This window comes from Panicum virgatum, chromosome 9K (assembly GCF_016808335.1).
Source record: "Panicum virgatum strain AP13 chromosome 9K, P.virgatum_v5, whole genome shotgun sequence".
In the NCBI taxonomy this organism is placed as follows: domain Eukaryota; kingdom Viridiplantae; phylum Streptophyta; class Magnoliopsida; order Poales; family Poaceae; genus Panicum; species Panicum virgatum.
Genome location: NC_053144.1, coordinates 8473571 through 8501213, shown reverse-complemented (window position 1 = coordinate 8501213; position 27643 = coordinate 8473571). Strand labels below are relative to the sequence as shown.

Below are 27643 nucleotides of genomic sequence, written 5' to 3'. Positions count from 1 at the left end.
ATAATTTGCCTCATAAGTGATCTGTCTCCTCCTTTCCACTTCCCCTCTAGCTTGGCTAGAAATCCCTCATGCTTGAGCCCACTGTTTCTCAAAGAGTACTTCGTCTTCACAGGAGACACGCAACTGGGCTCGCGAGCTTCACTAGTCCATTCAGAAATTGGAGCGCAAGTATTATGCACGATAGGCCCGGCCCACCTACAAGTTGGACCCCGCGAGACACTGCTGTTCGGCTGTTCCGTCCCCACTCGTCAGCTTCGTCTTCACTTGGCTCCGGGGGTTCCGTCCTATGCCACGCGCCCGCAACAGAGTGGGCACGCTCACACGGCGTCACGCTCACACGGCGAGGCCGGCGCAGGTGTGAGACCATGGTCCGCTCCTCGCGCATCACCTTCTCCTCGGCGGCGGCCGTAGCCATGGCGGGTGCCGGGGGCTCCTCCTCCTCCGATGACGACGAGGCCGGCGAGGAGATCGAGTCGGCGCCCCCGCTCCGCGTCGGCGAGGAGCGCGCCATCGGCCCGTGGGGGATCCGCAAGCGCCTCCTCCGCGACGGCCAGGGATGGGCCACCCCCGTGCCTCCCGACGAGGTCTCAGGTAGTCAGGTTCCTCCCTCCTCTCTCCACACCCGCCGCCGCATCGATTTGCTTACCGCCTTGTCTCACCCCGTGTGTTTGGACTTTTGGTTTCGCAGTGCACTACGTTGGGACGCTCCCCGATGGCACGCTGTTTGCGTCGACGAGGGACGGAGGAGGGGAGGAGTCCCGCACGATCAATCTCGGCAGTGGTGAGGATGCACTTTCGGCTACATTGATTTTTAGCCGTTTGGATTTATGTTTCCCATATGAGTATAGTAGGCTCGCAGCATTATCTGTACTGGTACGAATCTTCTTTTATCTGAAATACTGACAAGCCCACAACCATTACCATTTTATAGTGGTGAAGTTACAATGCGTGAAGCATGCAGGCAAAACTTTTACTTGATTTCCAATGATGTATGCCCATGGTATTAGATTTAGACATAGTATAAAAGGGGTGTGGCCTTCTGTACCTTTGACATTCCTCGATTCCAGGTAGCTGTGATCCTGAATTCTGATACCTATTAATTGATTAAGTACAGGCACATCCAGTTGTTTGTTATACATTATTTCCCTCTATTCCTATTTTACTGTATTTGTGCTACCCCTTGTGTTCCCATAATAGGGTTTTGTTCATAATTTCATCTGGCTCTTATTTTATTTCCTTAATTAGGAGATGTGGTAGCTGGGCTAGAGCGTGGAATCTGTACAATGAAGAAAGGAGAGAAAGCATTATTTATGCTTCCTCCTTTGGCTTATGAAGATTCTGGTGCTCCGGGTGTTCCTATTGGTTCTGAGCTACATTTTGAGGTTGAGCTGTCATCATGGTTAACAGTGGTGGATGTATGTAAAAATGGTGGAATTATAAAGAAAGTTTTGTCAACTGGAGTGAACAGACAAACAGGGGAACTTGATGAAGTTACAGGTGAACACTCCATGACAAACAATCTTGCTCCTTAATGTTTCTTGTAATTAAATACCCATGCTTCATTGTATCCACTCTGTAATATTATATGACAGTTGTTCATGTATTTATACAGTCAAGTACAAAATCAAGCTACTTGATGAGTCAACAGTTGAAGAATCTCCGGAAGAAGGATCAACCTTCTTTGTAAATGAAGGTAAATGCACTGTAACCTTTATTGAAATGATGAATGTTATAGAGCTCTTTTCAGTAACGTTTGTAATGTGATTGTGAAGCCTGAAAACAGTCTATATTGGATGCGAACAATGTTTCGGTAATATTGTGAGAGATTGAATCAATTTTATGTTTTTTTCAGGACATGTCTTACCAGCACTGCCTATGGTCCTAAAAACTATGAAGGAAGGAGAGAGAGCTGTTGTGATGGTGCAATCACAATGTATGTCTCACTGGTGTATTTGTAAAAGAAAGTGCTTCCTTGTCATTACTTGGTTCACCCCCTAATATTGCTAAATTTTAGCATGATTTACTATCTTACTACGGTTAATTGATTATCGAATTTTCTCCTGACGCAACTGATTCTACCAGGTAACCGTCTTTCAGTGCTTAATGACATAATTCCATCAAGTCCATCTGACAAGTATATAGTTGAAAGTTGACTGATTAAGTCAGTGCACGCTGTTAGTTAGATATTTCGAAAACTATGTGGGATTGAAGTAGCATCCCAATTCATGTGCGGCATGTACACGTGCAGTGTAACAGATAACCTTTTTGAGACCTGCCTAAACATGAGAATTGTGCACTATTTTTCTTGTTGCCCTGCATCTTTTGTATTATTCTTGTTTTATCTATCAAAATATAAGTGTCACATTCTACCTCACTCAACCTATTATCCACCTACAGATGCATTTGGGGAGCAGGGAAGAGCTGCTAAAAACCAATTTTCTGCTGTTCCACCAAATTCTGCAGTCAATATGGATGTGGAATTAGTTTCACTGAAGCCAGTGGTTGATGTTAGCGGAGATTTAAAAGTAATGAAGAAGACATTAAAGTCTGGTGATGGCCTTCGCACCCCACATGATGGTGAAACTGTTCATAGTAAGAATTCTTTTGCTTTCTGATATGATTGTATGTTTTGTTGAAATTAATATCCTGCTGACAAATATTTAAACTTCCCATTTAGTTAGATATATTGGCAGCCTGGAGGATGGTACTGTCTTTGAAAAGTTTGGCTTTGATGGGGAGCCCTTTGAGTTCATCATAGATGAAGGTGACTGAATTCAACTATATGGTTAAATTGATATGGTAATCATTATAAGCATATAGGAAAATCAAGTGTGGTTATGTTACTTTTTCAACAACAGTAGCATATACTTTATAGCTGTTTTATTATTCCTCTCAGAAGTATTGTGACGTTCAAACATGTGGTGCTTAAACATTTGATTCGAGAGATACAGCCACCTGATTTTATAAAGTTTCATAGTATTAGTGGCTGAGCTGGTCCAGTTCATTGGAGGTTAATACTGGTGTCTGGTGTTCTACTATGGAGTGTATTTATATTTAATACATATGTATCTGTTACTATTAAAGTGGCTTTTTAACCTCTTTCATTATTTGCCTCTTGCAGAACAGGTAACGGTTGGATTAGATCGTGCAGTGGCAACAATGGTGAAGGGTGAACTTACTGAAGTGACAGTGAAGTTTGAGTATGGATTTGGCAGTACAGAAGTACAAAGACAATTGATAACTGTACCATCTTGCTCTACATTGATATATGAAGTGGAATTGATAGACTTCACAAAGGTATTGGCAAATCTGAGCTTTCATCTTCTCCACCTATCTTTCATCTTCTTCTACTTATCGTGCACTCCTCTTTCTGGCTTGGCAGGAGAAAGAATCATGGGAGATGAGTGCCCATGAAAAGTTGGAGGCTGCAGAGAAATCAAAAGTTGCTGGCAATGACCTATTCAAGATAAGAAAGTTTCAAAGGGCTGCAAAGAAGTATAGCGAGGTAGTTAGTTTTTCTGTCTCCTACTTTTGGGCCCATGGTTTTCAGGGTGGCAGACTGATTTTTTTACTCTCAGGCCCTTAGTTATATTAATGAGGACGGGCATGTTGAAGATGAAGTTGAAAAGTTAGTGAAAACTGTGAGAATATCCTGCTGGTTAAACCATGCAGCATGCTGTCTTAAACTGAAGGATTTTGCACAAGCAATTAGCTTGTGTTCAATGGTATGTGGAGCTTGACTTTCATGCTACCTGAAGCTTGAAGTTTGTTTTTCCCCCCCTCAAACAAGCTTGATGTTTGTCACAAGTTCTGCATTTTTCTTATGTCAGGTGTTAGAAATTGAATCTTGCAATGTGAAGGCTTTGTATCGGAGAGCACAAGCTTACATTGAATTGTATGACCTTGAATTAGCCAAGACAGATCTACGGAAAGCACTAGAACTGGATCCTAACAACAAGTGAGGACAAACTTTCTTTCCAGTCATATTCTGGTGTACTAGTATTATGTGCATTTCAAATTTCCATTCTTCATTTCTAGGGAGGTGAAGTTACTGCAAGCAAATCTGAAAAAGCTTCAGGTAGAGAGTGACAAACGGGATGCAGAGCTTTATGCAAACATGTTTGATCGAATAACAGAAGAATCCGATGCTGTGTCAAAGGTACACCCTCGTTCATTTTCTGTGTTTCCTATACTTTGCTCTATGAAAACATTGGTGCTATAAACTCTATTTTTTCCCCCTCTCAGAGTTGTAGCATCTAAAAGCATTATTTCTGAAGTAAAGTCCCACCTTAATTGCCAAGCTCAAGGAAACTTTGCCCTTTGACTTTCTTTGCATTTCTTAATTTTCAAGCACATGCTTCTTCAGTTGCTATTAGAACTGTTAATTTGTTTGCATCGCATTGATGCAGTTTAGTTGCAGTACATTACCTGTTTTTCAGGAGAAAGCTTATGTCACTTCTGGACATCCATTCTAGTGTAGAACTGTCAATTGATACATGAGTATATAAGCTCTATGGTGTGATGTTTAAGAGAATAGCACTAACTGCCTACCAATGCATACGGTTGTAAGTGTGCCCTGTCACTAGCACTGGTGGCAGTTGAAAGATATGTTGATATCCTACTTATTCACCTGTGAACATTTCACCATGCTCTCCATTTTCTCTTTGTTAGGGAGATGAAGGATCAGGCATTACTGAAAATACTGTATTAAGAGTCTGAAATTACTATATAAGAGTCATTTCACTAGCTAGGCTTGTTTTTGATGTCCTATTTCTGTGCTACTCACTCCGGCAAGAGTTTTGACTAATCAATCGCTTCAACCTCTTACAGAAGCGCAAGGTTGAAAATGTAAATCACAATGAAGAAACAAAGGTCTGGGTACAGTCACATCTTTACTAATTATAGCACAAACCGAAGCCATTGCTGAATGATTTTGTTTCCCTTTATTCAGAGTTCTGACGCAGAGGAAGCACTAGAGGTGGTCAAAGGACACTGAAGATAGTTTTGCGTAATCCTTTCGTGATGTTTACAGTCCTTGGAAGGTATCGCAAGATTATAAATGGGAAGGTATCAAAAATTGGTTCCTAGGCACAGCGATTTCGTACCTTCCTACTTATAACTCGGCAGCATCTCTTTTATGAGCACTGTGTATTCAAACAACAATGCTACGGATGAGACTTTATGCCAGTTAGTGGAAGAAAACTCGCACCAACTAATAGAAGATAAGATGAAACCTCTTTCGAGTCTCGACAAACAACAGAAGTCTCAAGTCAGAAACCTAGCGCTGCGGAGTAAGGAGCTAGTGCTGCTGTCTGTTGACAACTATGGTTGCTGTTCGGTTTGCGACAAAGATCACGGGGACTGTTCGTGTTCGGTCGCCATTTTTTGCTGCCGCCTGGAGACCAAGGTACGTGGGTGTGGACGAGGCTATCGGGACTGAGCTCTTCGCCTCTTCTACAGTTCTACTACGTGGATAGAGTCAGAGCGGAGCCACCGCACGGACCCCTGATCCTGTGGCTCTCCGGCGGCCTTCACCGGCCTCGTCTAAGAGATGGGTTCGTTTCATAGGCTGCGTCACACACAGACTTCCTACTTCCCAGCGCGTACGCCGTGGGCTTGATGCCTGATGCTAAATTGCTACTAATAACTACTAGTCAACCTCCATGCTTGGAGTTCCAGCACGCTTCTAGGTCGTTTGGAATTTGCTGATGAACCATACGACGGGGAATCTGCACGTTTCTAAATCCAACAACTTCCTGCTCTTGCACATCATCATTGTTGCTCCATCGAGATGCAAATAAATGGAGTGCTTACACATGAACAGCCAAAATATTACCAAGCCTTTCCAGTTCCAATCTGAACATAAACGATCAGCAACCGTTCTTTTTCTTGCTTTTTTTAAAAAAAGACAAGTTGACATTTTTTTTAAAATTACACAGTACAACTAAGACACTCATAACGCACGCGGCATGTACACTCACATTCCTATGAACGCACTACGGAAATCCTACCCCTATGAGCATTTTCGAAGACTGAGCCGGTAAATTCTCGAGATTGACGAAGTCACATAGATGTCTCGCTGTCGACGGGAACATCGCCTACCACTGAATGCACAACACCGTTAACTCCCAAAATATTCGCTTCCATGGAAAGTCGAACTCAAAACCTCGAGTGCTACCGTTACTGTTTGACACTTGTGTAAAGGCAAAGCATCGGACAGCCAAACCAAATCACGCACAGAGGGACACGATGGATGATCCATGGATGGCACATGGCAGCGTGGCCTTTGGGCCTATTGCCTTTGTGCTATTGTGCTGCCCAGCTTGCTAGCTATTGGGCTTGGGCCAGACCGGCCAACCAACCCAGGCTAACTAGCGCTGTTCATCAAGGCAGTGGCACAGACAATTCCAACTTACTCTATGTCCTGTTTCAAGCTTGAGGCCTGTGTGACCATATTAATGGGATTATGAGGAGCTTCTGGTGGGGCAGCAAAGATGGCAAGAGGAAGCCGTGTTGGGTTGCTTGGGATGACATGATTAGGCCCAAGAGATGGGAAGGACTGGGCTTTAGAGATATTGAATTATTCAATCTTACTTTGCTGGCTCGGCAAGCGTGGTGAATATTGAACGAGTCAGCTTCTCTAAGTGCACGAGTCCTTAAAGCAGTTTACTACCCTGACAGAGACTTCCTGGATGCTGAGGTTGGCTCATCGCCATCTCGGGTATGGCGTGCTATAGTTGAAGGCAAGGAGGTGTTGACGCAAAGGGTTAATCAGAAGAATTGGGACAGGGAAAACAACAAATAGCTAGAGCATGAACTGGCTACCAAGGGACAGTCAGCTTCGGCCGCTCTGTTGCCCATACCCAACACACCACAGTTGGTTCAAGAGCTGATTGACCCGCTAACTATGGGGTGGGATCATGAGAAGTTGCAACAATTTTCTCACACCGATGGATGCGGATACAATCAGGCCTATCCCCTTATCTACAAGGAGGTATGATGACTTCTGGGCTTGGCATTATGAAAGGACGGGCCTATTCGCAGTACGTTCGGCGTACCGCATGCTTGTCCAGAAGAAGGAGAATGCTACAGTTTGGCTGGAAAATAGACCAGGGAGATCGAATCTTCATGCAGAGGAGAAAGAGTGGTCAATTATTTGGCAACTTAAAGTTCCCTCAAAGATCAAAGTCTTCCTATGGAGATTGGCGAGGCACTCACTTTCGACTGCAGATGTTCTTCATAGGTGACATATCGCAGAGCAAGCTGCATGTTTGCTCTGTGGTGCACCGGATTCTTGAAAGCATTCACTTCTAGACTGCAACATGGCCAAATGTGTTTGGGCCTTGGCGAGGGAGGAGACAGTGGAGCATATTTGTAACATCTAAGAGCATAGCGCTAAGGCATGGTTAGCAGCAATTATCTCCTCTCTATCGATGGAGGAGTCACGACGTACGATGGTGACCTTATGGGCATTGTGGCATGCGAAGAGGAAGGCTGTCTATGAGAATATATTCCAAAGCCCTCTATCGACGCATAGCTTCGTGGAGAGGTTCATTGCTGATTTGGACCTTTCAATCTATAGGCCGGAGGCACGATCAAAAACGGCTACTAGCTTCCCGCGATGGATTCCTCCTCCGCGCGGTGTATCAAAGATTAATGTGGATGCTGCTTTATCCAAAAACTCAAGCAGGGCTTCAGCTGCTGCGGTCGCGAGGGATGAAGCTGGAAATTTTCTGGGAGCATCGGTAGTGATGATGCTGGGAATTATTGAGCCGGAGATCATGGAAGCTTTGGCACTCGGAGAAGGCATGGCACTGGCAAAGGACATCTCCCTCTGCCGGGTTCGTATGGCCAGCGACTGCGCAAACGCTGTGAGGAGCATGAAAGGGCCCACGATGGGTGTATATGGTCAGATTATCAGGGAGCTCAAAGAAGAGGCCACGGCTTTCCAGTTGATGGAGATCGTCCATGAGAACTCTTTGGCGAGAAGCACACTCTTCATGGAGGTGGGGCGTTATGTCTGATTTTTTGATCCGCCTGATGGCGTCTGTATTTCCTTTGTGAACTCTTAGTCCTGGGTTCTTCAAACCCCCCTAAAAAAAATCTTCTTTGTTGGTTTTCTCAAAAGAAAAAAAAAACTTCTTCGTTGGTTCCTTTGCTCGCTCGACGCCCAGCACTACTTCCCGACGCCGCTGGACATGGCGGGACCCGCTGACGTGGCGCGGCTCAAGCTCACCGGCGTCGACTGGACCGGCAGCGTCGGGGGACACTGGATACCCCGCGCACGTACGCCGCGACGGAGGCGGCCCCGGCTCGTCGCCGAGCTTCGCGCCTCCCAGCTCCCACCACGGCCGTCTGCAAATGCTCGCGCGCAACTGCTCAAGTTTGCGCCGCACTACCTCATCCCGCTCCTGACCATCGCCAACACCGTCATCTTCAGGGACTGATAGAGGCGCTGCACTGTGTTCCTGGCTGCTCTGCACGAGCACGACCGAGGTATCATAGGAGCCTGAGGCCTGAGCGGCTGAGCTACCCACCCTGTCTGAACTGTAACCTTTAGTCGTAGCTTCTCGAGTTTCAGTACCTCATCGTCTTCTTGCCAGTGAGCCGCCGCCGCCACGCCGCCCGCGCGCGCGGGGGGCGGCTGCAGAGTCGGATGCGAGGCCGTGATAGGGGATTGGCAGAGGCGGGGCCTGGGTGAGGGTCAATTATAGCCGCACAAGTTCGATCCAACGGCCATCATAGCCCCAAGGGTGGACGGTATTTCATTTACCGTCCACCCCGGGCGGCGACGCGTCCGGCGTCCCACCGGCGCGCCACCGCATCACGGTCGATTCCTGCATCGAAAGATCCTTTCTCGAGTGTTCCTATGGCCGCTCCAGGGATGAGGGTGTGGCGGCGGCCGTCGCGGGACGGCCCGGACGCCGTTTCGTGCCGAACAGCAGCGGTCGGCCTCTCTCCATTCCAGGCTTCGCTCCGGCGTTCCCGCGTTTGCGACCCCAAGCGAGACGGCAGCGATTCTTTTGGGCATATCGAGGAGCCCTTCCGGTTGAATCACTGGCATGCGTAGCTTGAGGCCGAGTTTATTGATGCATGCGGCCCGCTCTTCATGTCCGGAGGACGGAGGATTAGCATCGCTCGGCCTTCCTGTTCCTGCCGCAGCCACAGGCAACCTGAGGCCCTGAGCCGAGGGGCTTTGGGGAGGGGAGCTACCTTGACCCGAGCGGAGGGTGTCGCACCGTTGCGCGCGGCGCCGTGTGCATGTCCAGGAAGAGGGCGGCGGCGGCGGCGGCTCGGAAGGAGGCCAGCCGTGGCGCGGCGCGGAGTCGCCGATGGGGCGCGGGTGCGGCAAGGTAAGGAAAGGAGGACGCGGACCGTGGCCTTGAGAACACAGGCGTGGGCCTGCGCTGCGATTGGGTCGATCGCGGCTGCAGAGATCTGATCCAACGAATGATAACGACCCAGGGTGGACGGTATTTGATTTAACGTCCACCCCGGACGGTATTTCATCCCCCAACCACCCTGGGCGTAGCGGCGCGCGCTTTTGACGGCGGATCGCCTGAGCGCCGGAGGTCCGAAGTGTCCACCGTATCCGCTTTGGAGGCGCCGTACTGAAGAATCAGGTCCCACCTGCGCGCATGGCGTTCGGCGGCCAAACTCGTCACGAGAGCGGCTGAGACGTGCCCTACACGGCGATTGTCCCGTGCCGAACGGGTGGCGTTGGAAGGGCTTCGGCTATCTGGCGGCCATGGCTGCGCCGCTGGCCGTGGCACGGAGAGGCTATACCAAGGACGACGTCCAGCGATGTCAGACAGGGCGGGCACCCTGGCCAGCAGCCATACTCTTCGCGCCACGTCTGGCAGATGGTCCGCGACCGCATCCGTGTACCTGCCGAACCTTCGGAGCCCCACGCCACGAAGGTGCGGCGGCCGGCTATGCTGGGTCGAGTGGCCTGTGATAGCAATCCGGAGCATATGGCTGCGTGATCGGCGAGTGCGTTACTGGGGCTGTGGCCTCAGCTCCGAGCCTCTGACAACACGATGTCACAATCCCTTCGACCATGGCGCGGCGCGGACGTTTCGGGCCGGTCTGTCCAACCCTGTGGGGGAGATACTGTTGGGTTGCTCACCCCGCCTGTACGCGCGGCGGCGTGTTGGGTGTTGCGGAAGAGGTCAGCGGCGCGACACGGGCAGCGACCACCGGTGACCCGAGATGAGCGAACAGCCGCGAGTTAGAGCTCCCGCAGAGGTCCGAAATATGTGTCTGTCGCGGGACCGCCCCTGCCACGCCGTGCTCACGTGCGCCTTGCCTGTCGGAGATGGCGCGAGGCTCGTGCTACACGCACGAGCACTACTTCCCGACGCCGCTGGGCATGGCGCGGACCCCTGCCGGCGCAAGCTCACCAGCGTCGACTGGCCCGGCGGCGTAGGGGGACACCGCACACCCTGCGCACGTACGCCGCCGACGGAGGTGGCGCCGGCTCGCCGCCGCCGAGCTCCGCGCCTCCCACCACGGCCCGGCCGTCTGCAAATGCTCGCGCGCGCGCAGCTGCAGAGTCGGAGGCGAGGCAGTGATGGGCGATGCACGCGGAAGGGGGGTGGGGGGGGTCAATCATAGCCGCAGAAGGTGGATCCAACGACCTTCATAGCCCCATGGGGGGACGGTGTTTGATTTACCGTCCACCCCGGGTATCGCAGCCGGCCCGAGTGTTCCTCTGGACTCTGCAAGGATGAGGATGAGGCAGCGGCCATCGCGGGACGGCCCAGACGCCGTTCCGTGCCGAACAGCGGCGGCCGGCCTCTCCGTTCCATGCCTCGCTCCGGCGTTCCCGCGTTCACGACGACCCCAAGCGAGATGGCAGCGATTGTTTCTGGGGGTTTCGAGGAGCCCTTCCAGTTTCCTGGCATTCTAGCTGGAGCCTGGAGACCGAGTTCATTCATTCATGCATGCTGGAGGACGGCGGATCAGCATCGCTTAGCCTTCCTGTTCCTGCCGCAGCCACAAGCAACCTGAGTCCAGAGCCGACGTTGGGGAGGAGGTTACCTTGACGCGAGCGGAGGGTCTCGCGGCGTTGCACGCGGCACTGCGTGCATGTCCAGGAAGAGGTCGGCGGCTCCGAAGGCGGCCGCTCGTGGCGCGGCGCGGAGTCGCCGATGGGGCCGCGGGTGCGGCAAGGTAAGGGCAATAAGGGGGACGCGGATCGTGGCCAGCGCTCTTGAGAACAGAGGCGAGGACCTGTGATTGGGTCGATCACGGCCGCAGATATCTGATCTAACGGATTTACCGTCCACCCCGGACGGTATTTCATCCCCGACCACCTGGTCGTAGCGGCACGCGCTTCATCGCCGGAGCGCCGGAGGCCCGAAGCGTCCACCGGATCCGCTTCGGCGACGCCGTCCTTCTCCGACCACGCCGGAGGCCCTCAGGAACAGTTTGGCTTTTTGCTGGTGCCACCGTGCCGGGAGCATGCGAGCTCGTCTGCCACCATTGCAACCTGTGCTCATGGCGTTGCTGCATCCGTCTGCCTCCCGCACATCGACGGATCCTTGCTGGAGAGTCCCCGTTGCACGGACGCGGCCGCCCGCGGCGGAGGGCCGGCGTCAGGAACAGCACGGCGGCGAAGGACGGCAGGGCGACGTCGTCCCGTGTGGGGATGTAGTTTGCAGCTAAGCTGCTCATCTGTGATCAGACGCAAATCAACTGAACTGGTATCGATTTTTCTTTCTGAATTGCATCACTGCGTAAGTGAAGAAGAGAAACGGCCGGGGGTGGTCGGCGATTGAAACACCGTCCGGCGTCCGCCCTAGATCCTACGTTTCCGGCGGCACACACGGGGGCCCAAAAATCCCGCAAAAATTCGAGCAGACGCGTAATGGATTGCCGGACCATGGCGTGAAGTTTCAGACTGCGACATGATCCATGGAGGGAGAAATGAAAATACGAGGAATCGCAGGGGTGGACAGTGTTTCAAATACCATCCACCCCAGGTCGCCTGGTTTTTGAGCTTGCCCGTGCTTGCCGAAGCTTCGTGCACCCGTATGCCTTCCTTGCTGGTGCGAAAGCTAATCCGATCGGTCAGCGAGATGGATGGTAGTTGAGGCGCATGCATCCCCGCCGCTATCGATTGTGTCTGCCACTGCCAATTTGCCATGCGGCGGCCGGCTTTCGAACCGCAGGCCGCAGGGGCTAAACCCGTCGCCGGCCGGGTGCTCCGTAGGCAATGAGAGAGCGCTCGCGGCGAGGAGGATGGCATTCGGAGCCCACGAAGCTGCAGGCTGGCCGTGCCGGGTCGGGTGGCCTGGCCTCTGCGGTAGCGATCGGAGCATGGCGGCCGGATCGGCGAGCACGTTGCTGGGGCTGTGGCCTCACCTCCGAAGACATGATCCTTTCGCCATGGCTCGGCGTGGAAGACACTGTTGGGCTGCTCACCCCGCCTGTACTCGCGGCGGCGTGTCCGTGTCGCGGAAGAGGTCAGCGGCACGGCGCGGCACGGACGGCGGCCGACCATGGAGGCGCCCGCGCGGCAGGCCGGCAGCCGCAGATGTGGCCATGTGGGGCGTGGGCGGAGTCGGAGTTGGAGCCTGGAATTGCAATCGCAGCCGCACACATCTGATCCATCGGTTGGTAACTGCCCAGGGTGGACGGTATTTCATTTACCGTCCACCCTGGACGGTATTCCACCTTCCGTCCGCGCTGGTCGTAGCAACTAGCGAGGCGCCGCCGCTTCACGCCATGTCTGGCCGGAGCCCCGGAGCACCCACGGCGCGCCGCGTCCATTCCGACGCCTTCGCACCGGGCAGTCCTCTCTGCGTATAGGCGTCCTCCCGGGGCTGAGTCGCACAGAAACGGCTTGGCGGCCGCCGGCCGGGCGGCGTACTCGCCTGCTGCCGGCCGTTGCGGGCTTGCGGCTCGCTGGTTCGGCCAAGCTCGCCCGGCGAGAGGCAGCGACGCGGACATCCCGCGCACGCACACCGCGCGTGGCGGAGGTAGCACCCCGGCTCGCCGCCGAGCTCCGCGCCTCCAACCACAGCAGGACTGCTTCGGCCTGGTCCTGACATCGCCAACACCGTCACGTTCGAGGACCAAGGAAAAAAATTTCGACCGGTAAATCCGGTTTACCGGAAAATTTACCGTTACTGGTAGTGTCCGAGAAACGGATTTCGGTGATATTTCGCATTTACCGGTTTCAAATTTGAAAATTTCAAAAAAAAATTATATAAAATAGGGTAAAAATCTGATAAAAAACTAGACATTTTTATGAGCATTTTGGACTAACATTTTTTGAAATCTAACCTCATATGTTGTGTAAAAAAAAATAGACCCATACGACGGTGAGGATGATGGTAGCTCTACCTCTGTCAGTTCCACCTACAGCTACCCGTCGGCACCCACCTTTGTGTGGCCACCACAACCACATCCGATGGCTGTCCCTCCGCGTCCTCTATATGGATATCCTCATATGTACTATCAAGAATACCTCCCATATGAATTTCCTCACATGTACTATCAGGAATATCCCCCAGAGCAAGATCACAGAGATGACGAATGAGTACCCATGTATGTAGGTAACACATCTTATTTTCTCACTTGCATTCATTTCGTTTGCATCTTCTCATCCATTTTATTTATTTCATTCTATAGGATTCGACGTTACAATGTGAGTCATCAACAATTTCCGGTCGGTTGTAAGGTTTTCCTGTTGGAAAACACCGAAATAAAAATTTTAGAGTATATTTTGTGTTAACTATTTGAGACTTGTATTATTTGAACCTATAAATTATGTTAACAAGTTGAACCTATATTTTATTGCATTTGGATTGTGGTTTGTATTGATATACATATGTTTTACGTCAAATCTATTAATATTTGCTTTGTAAGAAAATCATTATGCATATTGAACTATTATATATAAGAATTAGATATAATTCTCTAAAAATATTCCACTTCTCTTAACACAATTTGTTATTTTCTATCGTGGTCAACATTTTTCGGTCCATACGCAGCGAATTCCACCGAAATTACAACGGAATTCGGTCGAAAAATCCGAAATTCGATGATTTCAAATTTGAATTGGTTTACCGATCGGTAAATCCGGTAAACCGGCGGTTTTCGGTAACTTACCGTTACCGGTGAGGACCGGTAAATCACTTACCGCCGGTAAGTTTTTCCCTGTCGAGGACTGACGGATGGGAGCTGCGAGCCTGCGACGACGAGGAAGTGCTTCCAAGTTGCATCATCAGTCTCTGACGTTTTCTGTCTAGTAGACTCTAGATGTCAGATCGCGCTCTTGTGAACTGTGATCTTGTGTATGTGCACGGACGAGATCACGAGAATGCTGCGTGGGGATTGCATGCAAGACCCTGAGGTGTAGAGGTAGTTGAGCGCAATAAGAGGAATAACCTTTTCCAGCATACGAATCCCCACCATTGTAGAACGGATTTGAAGGCTCGTGCTCATCAAACCACTGCATGAGGAAACGCTCGGTGACGCATTTCTTTTTCTTTCTTAGCTAGCTAGCTACGGTTGTAGTTGTTCTCTGAGAGTCTGAGTGTGTCAAACCTGCTTTCTCAGAAACGTCAAGATTTCCCAATAGTTTCCCTGTATATCGAAGAAGTATTTTTTAGCAGAAATGTGGCTCACGCCCTACTTTTATATCATAAACAGGGTCAGTTCTTCTTTCTTTCTAACATTATGACTATAGCTATTGTCCTCAAAAAAGATAAAACAAGATGATGACCAGCTATTGCAAAGTGCAAACAAAGCAGCGTAGGGCTGGACGACTCGCACAAGGAAATTTACCATCTCAGAGCTATAGCAAGTGCGCGCACGTGCTGTTTGCTAGCTCATAGCAGTCGCTTTCGTCCTCCTTACTTCGCCAGCTTTAATTATTAGCTCGCTCATCAGCCACCACGCGGATCACGGTCTCAGCAATGTCGTCGGCCAATGATGAAGACGGCGACCAAGTAGCGGATCAGAATGTGCAAGTTTTCGGTCGTGGGCTGTGGCCGTGTGAGCTGTGGGCTGTGGCCGTGCGTATCAACTACCAGACGCTCCATCTGATCCCAGTGTGCAGAAGAAGAGACGGCCATGAAGGAAAGAGCGCCCTGGCTGAAACCTCGCGCCGTCCATCAGTTCATGGCGGATGTCGACACTGTAGCAAAAAATACTAGTACTTCCCATTTTAGTCCCATATCAAAAACAGAACGAGAGACAGACTAGCTTAAAACCTCGGTTGTGGGAAGCTAATAATTTCAGTTGCAATATTTTGCGCGAAGCGAGGACGAAAGCGCATGAGAGTTATTTAGCATGTGTGTTTTACTCAACGTGCAGAATAGATCTTAGCCGTTATCCCGGGCCTGATCGTTACATGGGTATCAGAGCCAAACTCTCGCGATTTCACGCCACATACGGACAGAAGTGCGCGTACATAAACACGTGCGTGCGTGGGGACACGGATGCCACCGGCATGTGTGGACGGACACACATATGAGCTGCTGACAGTGAACTCACGAACGTGGCACATGTGATCGTTAGCACTAGACGTATGTGACGTGGCCCAAGAGAGAAGGAGATCATGCTCCTTTGTCCTATATAAGTAAGCTAGTTCGATGTCTCGACGAGGACGTCGAGTTCTCAACGAGGGGTGATTGTCACAATCCGTGGGCCGTGTTGGGCCGGACCGAATGCCCGACACTGTTAAAAAGTTACTGTAGTGTCGCGGGTACTATAGCAGCGGTACAGTACTTTACAGTTTAGTTTCATACGGAAACGAAACGAGAGACAGACCAGCTTAAAAGCTCGGTCGTGAGAAACTAATAAATTCGGTTGCAACCTTTTGCGCGAAACGAGGACGAAAGCGTAACAGAGTTATTTAGCAGGTATGTTTTACTCAATGTGCAGAGAAGATCTTGGCCGTTATGCCGGGCCGGATCGTTACAGCGGCCGCCGCCGCCGCTCGCATGCATCTTCTGCTGCGCGTCGTCGCCGTCGCCGCCTACCTTCTTCTCCTCCTCGTGCCGCCGCCGCCGCTCTCCCGCGCGGCGACGGTGGTCACGCGCCTGCCGGGGTTCGACGGCGCGCTGCCCTCCCGCCTGGAGACCGGGTACGTGGGCGTGGACGACGCCACCGGCGCCGAGCTCTTCTACTACTTGGTGGAGTCGGAGCGGAGCCCCCGCGCGGACCCTTTGGTGCTGTGGCACTCCGGGGGGCCGCGCTGCTCGGCCTTGAGCGCCCTCGCGTTCCAGATAGGGCCTGTTAGGTTCGTCGAGAGACGCTACGACGGCGCGCTGCCGCGGCTGGTCCGCAATCCGTATTCCTTGACGCAGGTGAGGACGAGACGATCCTACCCTCTCTCTCTTTTTTTCTCTTTTAATCTTCGTTCACGCGATTTTTCTCTCGAGGAAATCTCCTCTCGATGAACAACCATCTGATCAAACGTGATCAGGTGGCAAGCATTCTCTTCGTCGACTCGCCTGTCGGCACTGGGTTCTCGTATGCGCGTGATCCCAGAGGCTACGACGTCGGAGACATCTCAGCGTCTTTGCAGATCCTGACATTTCTGAGAAAGGTTGGGGAACACAACAGCAAGCTCTGAGTCTGATCAGCTTATTACACACTTTGATTTGAAGAACAGAAGACGAATTCATGAGCATGCTTTCTTACTTAATTCTGCCTGTGTAGTGGTTCGATGATCACCCGTGGTATCTTTCAAATCCGTTCTACCTTGGCGGGGACTCGTACGCCGGAAAGGTGACTCCTCTCATTGCGCAGCATGTTTCAGAAGGTGTCATTTCTTTTGTGATGCCAATTTTTCCCTAACTCCCTGGATGACATCATTATGCTAACTGTGTGCCATGCTCCAGGAATTGAAGAAATGCAGTACCCACTTAACCTCAAGGCACGTAAATTCTGGCATACAAAATAGTAATGAGCAATTACCAATTGACAAAAACACGATCATATATGTAAGTAGCAGGTCTAGTCATGACCTATCGTTTCTTTGTGCAGGGCTATATAGTCGGCAACCCTGCCACAGGGGACAAGATCGATGAGAACTCTAGAATTCCATTTTCTCATTCATTTGGAATAATATCTGACCAACTATATGAGGTGTGCTTATTCCTTGTCACATGCTTTGGAGATAGAAGAGTGCTACTGCTAATAGCACACTAGCAAAGTACTTATCCTCTTTCTCCCCTTTTATTCATCCAAGGCTGCTGTGGAAAACTGTAAAGGAGATTACGTGAACCCGACAAACAAACTCTGCTCTGACGTAGTACAAACTATCAATGATGTAAGCTTTACCCATTATCCAAAAGGGAGAAGTCCGGTTTATACCCTCTGAACTGTCGCAAAAGTCCGATTTTCAATTTTAAACTAGAAAACCGGATAACAAAGGTCATTAAACTGTTAAAACTGGACAAATTTGACACCTTAGGTGGTTTTCCATTTTGTGAGAATTAAAAATATTCAGATTTAAACTTAAAAATCACAAGTAATTCATTTTAAAAAATATAATAAAGATGAAACCTATCTATTGGCACAATACTTTTCAGTTATTCAGATCCAATTTTTTTATTTTCATAATATTTGGTTGCTTGTAGTTATGTCTATTATTTTTGAATAACTAAGATCCAAATAGAGAAACAATAGATATGCTACATTTTTAGAAAAATTTTGTTACTAGTTTCATATTTTCCTGATTTAAAACAAACTAGTTTTGATTTTTGTAGATCTAATTAGAATTTTTATTTTTTTTAAAAAATACAAAACCACCCAAGGGCCAAATTTTGCCTGGATTCGATAGTTAAATGGCATATGTTATCTGGTTTTGTAGTTGAAGGTCGAAAATCGGACTTTTGCAATAATTCGAGAGTGTAATTCGGACTTTTCTCTATTCTAAATATCTGAACACGTATTGTCTCTGTATCTCGTACGTCCAACTAAGGCTAGCAGTCGTTTTATCTTCACAGCTCAAGTCAGAAGTTGATAAGGAAGGCATCTTGGACCCGGTATGTCCTTTTGCTTCGCCCAAACCATGGAGAGATGCCCTAAGAAGAAAGTCTCTAGCAGAGGAACACTATCCACTGAGTGGCCCACCTGATGAGCCTCCTTTTGGTTGTCTTGTAAGTTTGTCCTGTTGATTGTTATTAGTTTATTTATGCAGATCTAGACCAATGAAAGCCAAATAATTAGTAGTTAGCATCTCTTGATCGCTACAAGTTGCCTTTTGAACACACAGGCGTACCGCTACTACCTGTCATACTTTTGGGCTAACGACAATACCACCAGAGCTGCTCTTGGGATCAAGGAGGTAATAAAATGCTTTCTGATCAACTTCCAGTACATGAATGACAAGGATGTATATGTTTTTAGCTGCAATTGCTTTGGGCTAAAGTTCTAATGACAAAAGGGTAGCACTAATAGGGAACAGTGAAAGAGTGGATAAGGTGCAAACTTTCCGGAGAACTTCCTTACACGTCTGATCTTCCTAGCAGCATAGAATACCATCTCAACCTGACAACCAGGGGATACCGCGCTCTTGTCTACAGGTGAGGACTTATAGAAGCTAACTAATAATCCAGTAGGATCGTCATGTCCTATGTGTATGCCACCATTTGAGTCTTCTTGACTTTGCTTCGTTAACTTCCTCAGCGGAGATCATTATGACAGAACCGCCAAGTTAAAAGGCTTAATTAAGTGTAATGACCATCATTTGAACGCATCAGGCGCATTAGCTTAATTAAGTGTAACCTGACAGCCTGTTTTCAACCCACAGGCCGATCGAAACACACCAGAAGTCTCACGCGACGGCGAGCGCAGACGGTACCAGCATGATACAATTTTACAAAATAGTAAACAATATTAAGATATTTACAAAATGACTTTTACAAATTAAAGTTCACATAATACATAATAGCAGCGGTAGAGAACCTGAGGAAGATTTTCATTAGAAACCAACTGAAATAAAATGAAATAAAACGATAACTATGGAGACGTGAGGACGTCACATCGAGCCCACCGATGTTAATCCTGGTTAGCCTCTATACCTGAAATAGGGTAAATAACAAACCCTGAGTATACTAATACTCAACAAGACTTACCCGACTAAGGGTATACTTAGCCCATTATCTAGACATGCAAGACTTTTGGCTGGTGTGTTTGTTTTGCCAAAAAGCATCTAAAATAGATCCTTAACTTCAAAATTTTAGCTCCAAATTATAACAATAAATTGGCTAAACATCTATAATTTGCATATCTATAGCAACCAAGGTGGAAACATAATTAATTAGATAACATCAGCATTTATCAACTCGTTTTGTTTCATTTCCTTACTACGATGTGACTCGGAGATCAATGTGCTCATGTCCGAGAGCGACTGACGGCGAATCAATCCGATTTAACCTTGCAAGGTGGACCTAACCAACACGGCACGTATTTGCCCCGTCGGACAATACGAACCAACCATTCCCCTCCCCGCCTCGAACTACAGAACCGCCCCACCTGCATATAGTCAACCGAGCCCTACGAGAGACCACCAAAAGTAAACATATACATCCCAATTCTCCGCGGCCACTCGACTGCCCTAAGGGGTGGGTAGAAGTTCTGTACTTTCGAAACAAGGCAGTACTAGGCTTACCGGTTTCGACTACCCCCTACTCCTGGCATGCGGTTAGTACAATTCAAACATGATCAGCAGGGCCAACAACGGTACGGTCCTCAATCGACTCAGACGGGGCTAAGACACCCAGGAACCCTGTCCTGCTGCCATTCCTATACATCATCATCATTCCCCGCCCGGTCTCATATTTCCATGTCAATTTCAACAACTCAGGTACTGTATATAAGTATATAACCTATATCTCGCGAGTAACCAGAAATTACTCGACTTCTAAATATCCTATATCTCACGAGTGCAAAAAGTCACTCGGCTTCTATCGAGAAGTATTAAGCCTAGCATTTCTATCGTCCTATAAATGCTAGTATAATTCAGGGAAACCTAGAGATCATGCAACTAAGGTTCCAATCAACTCCTAAAACGTAATGCACAAGTAATAAATACATATATAGGTGTCATAATTTCAAATAATATGATATGCACCGGGGCTTGCCTGGGATTAACACTAAGTCAGTGTTAGTTAGATGATACTCGCTTGGCGAGCATCTTCCTTTGGTCATGCACATCGGGTTCCATCCATCCGTCTTCGGGATATGTCCACCAACATCGTCTTCGGGTTCGGCTCCAGTAGCACGTCCTTCATATGGTTCATCTATCGTATCTAAATGAGATGCGACAATGCATATGTATGAATGCATGGAAGTGCAACACGCAAGGCATTCATAAAAGTACAACATACTAGCATAAGCACCTAGAGCTATTTAACTTAACCATCACTCAAGCATCTCATAGAAGATGACAAGCACATCAAGCATGCCACACAAATTAACTTAAATTAAACCACTGCAAGCATCCACCATTCAGGAAATTAGCCAAACCTTCTAGCCAACAAAATTTAACATGATTCACCCAAAAAATGACATACTTGATGTATCAAACCATGCAGAAAAGAATGGCTTAGCAATACTTTTGGAAAGTGAAAGATATAACTAGAAACTAAACAAATGCAAAAACTTAACTTGAGGACATGATCTAGCAACCAAAATTTACCAGCATGATGAGCTATTGATAAAGCATGCAACAATATTTTGTCAACATTTATTGAAAACAGAAAATATTTAATTTAGCCCTAGCAAAACAAACAGAACAAAAATAGATTTACAAACATGCACATAGCTTCTGGTTCTGAAATTTTTACAGTGAACTAAACATGCAAAGAGTAAGCTACTTCATAAATTTCATAATTTTTGAACATCCAAAACTGCATATATTAAATAGACAAGCGTAAACAAGCATTAACCATGATTAAATCAATACATCATGAAAACATTAAACAAACAGCAGGATAAATATTTTTCCTAAGTTCTACATGCCAAATCAAAGCTAATACAACTGGTTTTACATTTTTACCATTTTCTACTATTTACTATGCATTTTCAAAGCTTGCAACCACTTAAACTAACATTTAAACTAGAGCAAAAACTATTTAGAAACTAAAGATCAACCTATAAGGAAAGTTGTAGATCTTAGGACAAGGAATCCAAAAAATTTTAGTTTGTATTTTTCTAATTTTTCTATGATTTTTCAAAGTTTCAGCCAATTATTGCAAAACAACCCTTCGAAGCACTATTCATTTGAGTCTATAACTATGCAAATAACCCCCTGAACTTATTTCAATTCTTGCCCGAGGTCCCTGGTCGCGAAACAGAGCAGGGCCGGCGATTTCTGGCCCGATTCCGGCGGTAGGGCTCAACGGCGGCATGGGGGAAGTTGGGGAAAAGCTAGAGGGACTCGAGAGCTACCTCTGGGTGGTCTCGGTTGATGCCGGGGTGGCCGGAGGAGGGCCAGCGACGGGAGCAGGCGGCCGGCGGCGGCCCTGTGCCGCGGCGGCAGAGCTCCGAAGGCCTTGGGTGACGGCGAGCGGGCCAGGGAGCTTCACTGCGGCAAGAGGATGCGATTTCTGGGGTCGTTTGGGGTCGAGGAGGACAGGAGGTGGGCTCCGCTGTGCTGCAAGGGCGGCGGCCACGGCGTGCGGACGCGAGCTCGATTCCGGTGAGCTGGTGGCCGGAGCAGTGGTCGGGAAGCTTTACCGGGATGAGGCGAAGCTAGTGGGATGGCTTGCTCGGGCGGAGGAGGGTCGGGAAAGGGTGCTCCGCGGCGAGCTCGGCGTGGAGGTGCGCGGCGCGGTGCGCGCGGCGCGCAGGCAGCCGGCGGCGCCGGCGTGCGGCGACGGCGTTTGCGCGCGAGTAGAGGAGGCAGGGCATGGTCGGGGCGGCAGCGGCGTAGCTCGGCTCGTGGCCTCGACGACCATGGCGGCGCACGCGCGAGCGAGAGGCGAGGGAGAGAGAGAGCGCGGTGCCTTGGTCGATTTGATCACGAAAGCGAGCTTGCGGTTCGAGAGGCTTCCCGAAGAATATCCAGACCCAATAGTGCACTATTAGTACTAATGACCCTATTAAGCTCTCAATTAACCTTAATTAAGGTAGTTAACACATGGGGTGTTACAATCAGGACCTCACTGTACCATTTTCGGGCACACAAGCATGGATAAGATCCCTTAACTTCTCCATTGTTCGCATCATTTGACAAAACTTTGATGTGGATGCGTATTCTTGTGATTCTGAATTTTATGCTAATTTTGCTAGATCAATCTAACGAACAATGCATTTCATACTTTCTGGCCAGATTCACAATAACGTACGCCAACAATCTAACGTTTGCAACAATAAAGGTTTGTCTTGTATATTGGATGGACTATCAGATTCAGATTCATATATATGGTACAAGTAACAGCACCACTATATTTTGGCTATGGGTGTAGGGTGGCCGTCATATTGCTTCAGAAAACCGGCCCAAAGAATGATTTGCTATTGTAAAAAGGTGGCTCGACAATGAGCCTCTCTGATGCGCCTGCTCAGGCTGCATCCCCATCTGAATTCGGGATGGAAGCATGGAATGAAGCATGAATAAAATATTTTGAGAATTCTGATCGACGAGTCAAAAATGAAACTCATGGATTTGGAACATGGAGACCTCCTGTTCAATTTGCTTGCGAATATATACCGTCGATGTGGTGGTGTTGGGCAAGACCTGAATAACTTTTGCTTCCAAGTTGCATCATAAGTTTCCTGCTCTAGAGATCTGATCGTGCTACTTGTGAACTGTGATCTTGTGTATATACACGGACGAAATCACGAGCAATTATTCTTGTGTCAATACTCAAGATTTACCTTCTGATGGAAAAATACTGCGCAATTAGAGGAATCACCTTTTCCAGCATTACGATCGCCGCTCGGATAGATCGCCCCGCTCCCGCGGCGCGTCGGCGTCGTAGGCAAGGCAAATCATCATTGCAATCTCGTCAAAGATCCTGAGACCCAACTGCAGTTCGGACCCTCCCTGATTTGATGGTCACCGGAGTATGGAAGCCTACCCAGCCAAGCCGCCCCCCCCCCCCCCCCCCCCCAGCAGTAGGCAGTAGCTACCTACGCCGTGTCGCGTCCGGTCCGCGGCACGCAGCGCCTCCTATAAATGCGCCGCCTCGCCTGCCTGCCTCGCCAACAACGACCAATTGCTAGCTAGCCCACGGCGAAGGAGGAGAGCTGATCGAGCCATCGAGGACGAGGAGCAATGCGATGGGGCGCCGCAAGGTCTCCATGGGGCTGATCCCGAACCGCCGGGTGCGGGCCGACACCTTCGGCAAGCGGAAGAAGGGGCTCAAGAAGAAGGCGGAGGAGCTCTCCGTGCTCTGCGGCGTCGACGTCGCGCTCGTCGTCGCCGCGGGGGACGGCGGCGCGGCGGCGGCCGCGGACGTGTGGGAGTCGAGGGAGGGCGTGCTGGCCCGGTACCGGGCGCTGGGCGCCGAGGCGCGCGCGCGGCACACGCACCGGGCGTACCTCCAGGCCGGGCTCGGCAAGTGGGAGGCCAAGCTCGCCCGGGTTCGCCAGGGCGGGCCCGACGCGCTCGCCCGCTGGGACAAGGCGCTGGACGGCGTCGCCACGGAGGAGGACGCGCGGTGGCTGCTCGACGCCGTCGACGCCGCGATACGGGCCGCGGAGGACAGGCTGAGGGCGCTGGGCCTCCCGCCGGTCGACGACGACGAGGACGGGGTCGTGCTGGACGGGGTCGCGCCGCTCAACTTTGCCGCCGCCGCCGGCGACCACTACGGCCTGCTGCATGATGCGGTCGGCGGAAGCGGCGACGCCAACAACGGCCAGCAGGCCATGTGGGGCACCAATGGCTTCCACTTCCCGCAGGGCGGCGCCGCCGACGCGCAACACACGGGGTACGGCTTCCAGACCTACACCAGCGGCGGCGGCGCGGGCGTGGAGGAGGGCTACCACCTGCAGATGGCGCCGGACATGTACAGCAGCCGCGACCACAACAACGGCCACCTCGCCAACGCCTACCAGCAGCACGGCTACGGCTTCCAGTGTGCCGACGCCAGCTACTCCGGCGTGCCTTCTGGCTACGCCCAGCCCAGTGTGCCCATGTGGTGGAGCGCCGACGAGCCGCGCCATGCCATGCTGCCGCTCGAGTACCCCGCCGCTGACGCCGGCCTCAACTACGCGGACACGCCGGCGGCACAGGGCGTCGGCGGGAGCTCCTTCGCCATGGGCGCCGCCGGCGGCAACTTCGTCCACTCGCAACCAGCGCTCTCCCTCGCCATGAACACCATGGGCGGCAGCGGCGACAACTTCACCAACGCGATGCCAGCCCAGCCCCTCGCCATGAGCTACGGTGGCGAACTGACGGTTGCCGGCAGGTACGCGGCGCAGTGGCAGGCACCCCCGCACCCCCAGCGCGCCGGCGGCGACCAGAGGCCCACCATCGAGCAGCTGCATTACCTCAGCGACCTGGAAGACACGCAGCTCCACCTCTATGGAAACTAACCGTCCTTCCACTCCGTTGTTAGTAAAGTAGCGTGTGCCCGGAGTCAAAGAGATTAGAGAGTCGATCAAGTTTAAGTTTTGTACCGTCTTTTGTTTGAAAACTAGTTTTGTACCGTCTGATTGGTTAGGTTGTTAAGAAGCAGCTTCAGGACCTTTTTTTATAGGCCTGGGAAATTTGCAGCAATTTTGTACTAACTAGTCTATCAACCCGTGCTTCTGCACGGGCTAGTTAAAAATGTCTAATAATTATCTATCTCACGCTCTTTTTAACCAATTAAATATTCTAATTCAGTACTGTAAAGATACATATTTATCATTATGTAATTATAATAAATATGATAGGTTTAGTTACTAACAAGTTTTCTAACTTTACATCATACCTCCATATATGTTTGATATGTATTTAATTGAACACTTTGTTTAAGCAATGTGAACAACATAAAAATTGGTATTCTTATCTCTTCTCTTATACATGAATATATGGTGACACACATATTATGATTAGTATTTTTATATAAATAATAACATAAATAATATATTAATAATGATAGAAATAGTAATTTAGAATTTTATATTGATGTGCTTTAAGATTTTATTGTAATAAAATAATTTTGATTTAGATTGGGGTTTATTTTAACTTTTTATTATGATATCATTGGATAATATATACAAAAATTTTGGGGGTTATTTGGTATTATTTTATAATGGTATAAGTGGATAAGTTACATTAAGATTAGGGGGTTACTTTAGATTTTTTTATAATAACAGAGGTGGGTAATTTAGATACATATGTAGAGAGTAACTTTAGTCTATTTTTATAATGGAAAATGTGGGTAATTTATTAGAAAAAGATAATAGATCCAATGGCTATTATAATTAGAGCTGCTGAATTGATGGCCAGATATTTCTGATTTTTTTGTTAGAATTTGTAAAATTTTTCTATTTTTTTAGACTGTCCACCTAGAATTATAGGCTTCAAAAGGAGACTCCAATTAGTAATAGTAAGATTTTGATTCAGATTTGGGGTTTATTTTATTCTTTTATTATAATATATCATTGGATAATATATTTGAAAATTTAGGGAGTTATTTTATATTATTTTATAATGGCATAAGTGGGTAATTTATATGAAGATTAGGGTGTTACTTTAGATTATTTTTTATAATGGCAGAGGTGGGTAATTTAGATACATGTATAAGATGTTATTTTAGTCTATTTTTATAAAGGCAAAAGGTGGGTAATTTATTAGAAAAAGATAACAGATCCAATGGTTATTATGATTAGAGTTGCCGAATTGATGGCCAGATGTTTTTGATTTTTGTGAAAATTTGTAGAATTTTTTTATTTTTTAGACTGTCCACCTAGAATTCTAAGTGGCATCACCTGAAGGCTCCAAAAGGAGCCTCCCATTAGTAATAGTAAGATAGGTAACAGTGACGGAATGGATAAGGCGCAAAATTTCCGGAGAACTTATCTTGTCTACAGGTGAAAACATACACAGTACTACAATCTAGATAATAAGTCAGTAGGATAGGACTATTATTTCCTATACATGGGGAATAAGATCCCTTAACTCGAAGCCTCGTGTCACATCGCATCGTGCGCAATGAACTCATGGCAATGGCGTGCACTGCTGCTTTCTCTGGTTACTAACGCTGGCTTGTGCAGGGGAGACAAGCTGTGCAGGTATCATTGCCCGCACCTATCTCTGGAAATTCTGGAGAAAATTGTATATTTGAAACTCTAAACATCATGTTTGGCAGTTTTGCGATTACTAACATTAACTTCAAAAAAAGGGTTGTCTCGGTGGAGAGTAGTTCACTATCACTAGTCTCTCTTCTTCTGTTGTTCTGTTACATATAATACAAAACTAAACTGTAAGGGGTGCGCTCTAGCATGTTGTAAAATCTCTTTTTTTTATCTTAATACAAAAATGCACTATTCTCTTGCGTATTGGATAAAAAACTTCACAAAAAGGAACTCCAAACATGTGACACTTGATTTTTCATACCATTGAGTGTATTATCTCTATTTTCTATTTTACTTTTTCCATTTATTGGCTCAACCTGAACAAGAATTCCTGCCTGAACCGCCATGAAACCATAAGCTCATAATTCAGTAGGAATATAGGATCGTTCATTTCTCATGCGTCCCCGGACGCCGAGCCCGCGCTGGCGTGGCTTCTCTTAGCCGGGGCCTGGCGCCTCGTACGGTGCGCCCGGACGCCGAGCCTGCGTGCCTGCGGTTGCGGCTCCTCGCCGGCAGTGACGCCTAGCCTAGCCCCTGCAGCCCGGCGCGCCCGCTTTGCTAGTCCGGCAGCCGCTGCGATGCCCCGCCGCCGCTACCTCGTCTGGCACCACCCCGGCATCTCCTTCCCCCACCCGGCGACTGTCACACCCCGTGGCCACCGGCGGTGAGGACCGAGGCGTGAGGATCTCGACGAGCTCACCTGGCCGCTTCTTCCCAAGGAAGACGACGGCTTCAGGATCTTCTCCGATTTAATTTTCTTCCGTTCCCCTTGCTGTTGCTGCTGATCTCTTTTCTAGAAGTGCTGCAGCCTTGGCTTGGGCCTTAGGCTGGGTCGGTATGGCACTGAGGCCCACATCATACCCACACTGATATGGACCGGGTGTTACATTACCGCCCCCAGAAAAACTTGCTTGTCCCCAAGCAAGGTCAATATATAGATAGCACATTGCACACTCCTCCAGCCATCCGATGAAGAATTTTCAATGCACAACCATCTCTGAGAGAGGCTATAGTAGCCATCTATTGAAAACACAGAAGCTCTTGAAAAATAGCTTGCAAGGTTCATGGCTAGGACTCCATCTTCTCGATATCCACATTAAGCACTCAAGTACCAATTCCCTGATAATGTATCTTCAAATGCCAGGATCCCATAATTTCTTGACAAAAATAGCTGCCCCTTTGTAGTTCTCATAGATCATATAAGCCCCAACAAGTAATGGTAACTTGAAAGCTTCATCGCTGATTGGCATGTCAAAATCCCGCAACATCTGACACATAAATGTGTGATATTCTAGCATAGTGTGCCAACTGATAACAGAAGGAGCCCATAGAAGCGTCAGGATTGTTTCTGACAGTACAGCAGTTGTTTCATTTCCATGCATTT

General features: G+C 48.8%; 3 protein-coding genes and 1 long non-coding RNA gene across 5 annotated transcripts; all 4 read left to right on the top strand.

Moving 5' to 3' along the window:
• Positions 1–289: 289 nt before the first annotated feature.
• LOC120649883 (peptidyl-prolyl cis-trans isomerase FKBP62-like) lies at positions 290–5254 on the top strand. Its single transcript, XM_039926797.1, has 14 exons — positions 290–591; positions 689–781; positions 1246–1497; positions 1613–1693; positions 1853–1933; positions 2398–2592; positions 2678–2764; positions 3122–3297; positions 3383–3505; positions 3579–3725; positions 3831–3958; positions 4039–4159; positions 4831–4872; positions 4952–5254. The coding sequence occupies exons 1-14, from the start codon at positions 366–368 to the stop codon at positions 4994–4996; spliced, it is 1797 nt and encodes a 598-aa protein (XP_039782731.1). The 5' UTR covers positions 290–365; the 3' UTR covers positions 4997–5254.
• Positions 5255–13081: 7827 nt separating this feature from the next.
• LOC120648507 lies at positions 13082–13833 on the top strand. 2 transcript variants are annotated; one of them, XR_005664972.1, is made up of 3 exons: positions 13082–13104; positions 13320–13557; positions 13642–13833. It is a non-coding gene; the product is annotated as an uncharacterized LOC120648507 (long non-coding RNA). The 2 variants fall into 2 exon arrangements; XR_005664971.1 differs by having other exon boundaries at positions 13320–13565; positions 13642–13683.
• Positions 13834–16004: 2171 nt separating this feature from the next.
• LOC120649882 (serine carboxypeptidase-like 18) lies at positions 16005–18555 on the top strand (the record flags this gene model as incomplete). Its single annotated transcript, XM_039926796.1, has 9 exons — positions 16005–16325; positions 16445–16567; positions 16681–16783; positions 16863–16901; positions 16982–17109; positions 17213–17293; positions 17973–18125; positions 18242–18313; positions 18427–18555. Coding segments are annotated over 9 exons (1149 nt in total), but the record flags the coding sequence as incomplete, so codon positions are not given.
• A 4643-nt stretch (positions 18556–23198) lies between these two features.
• Positions 23199–24510, top strand: LOC120649881. Its single transcript, XM_039926794.1, has one exon. The coding sequence runs from the start codon at positions 23254–23256 to the stop codon at positions 24508–24510; it is 1257 nt and encodes a 418-aa protein (XP_039782728.1). The 5' UTR covers positions 23199–23253.
• The last annotated feature ends 3133 nt before the right edge of the window (positions 24511–27643 follow it).

Excerpts from the sequence above, each read along its gene's own strand:
- LOC120649883 (XM_039926797.1), top strand. The coding sequence starts at position 366 with ATGGTCCGCTCCTCGCGCATCACCTTCTCCTCGGCGGCGGCCGTAGCC. Across the intron at positions 1,498-1,612 it reads GGAACTTGATGAAGTTACAG|TCAAGTACAAAATCAAGCTA; the intron begins GTGAACACTCCA and ends GTATTTATACAG. Across the intron at positions 4,873-4,951 it reads ATCACAATGAAGAAACAAAG|AGTTCTGACGCAGAGGAAGC; the intron begins GTCTGGGTACAG and ends CCCTTTATTCAG.
- LOC120649881 (XM_039926794.1), top strand. The coding sequence starts at position 23,254 with ATGGGGCGCCGCAAGGTCTCCATGGGGCTGATCCCGAACCGCCGGGTG.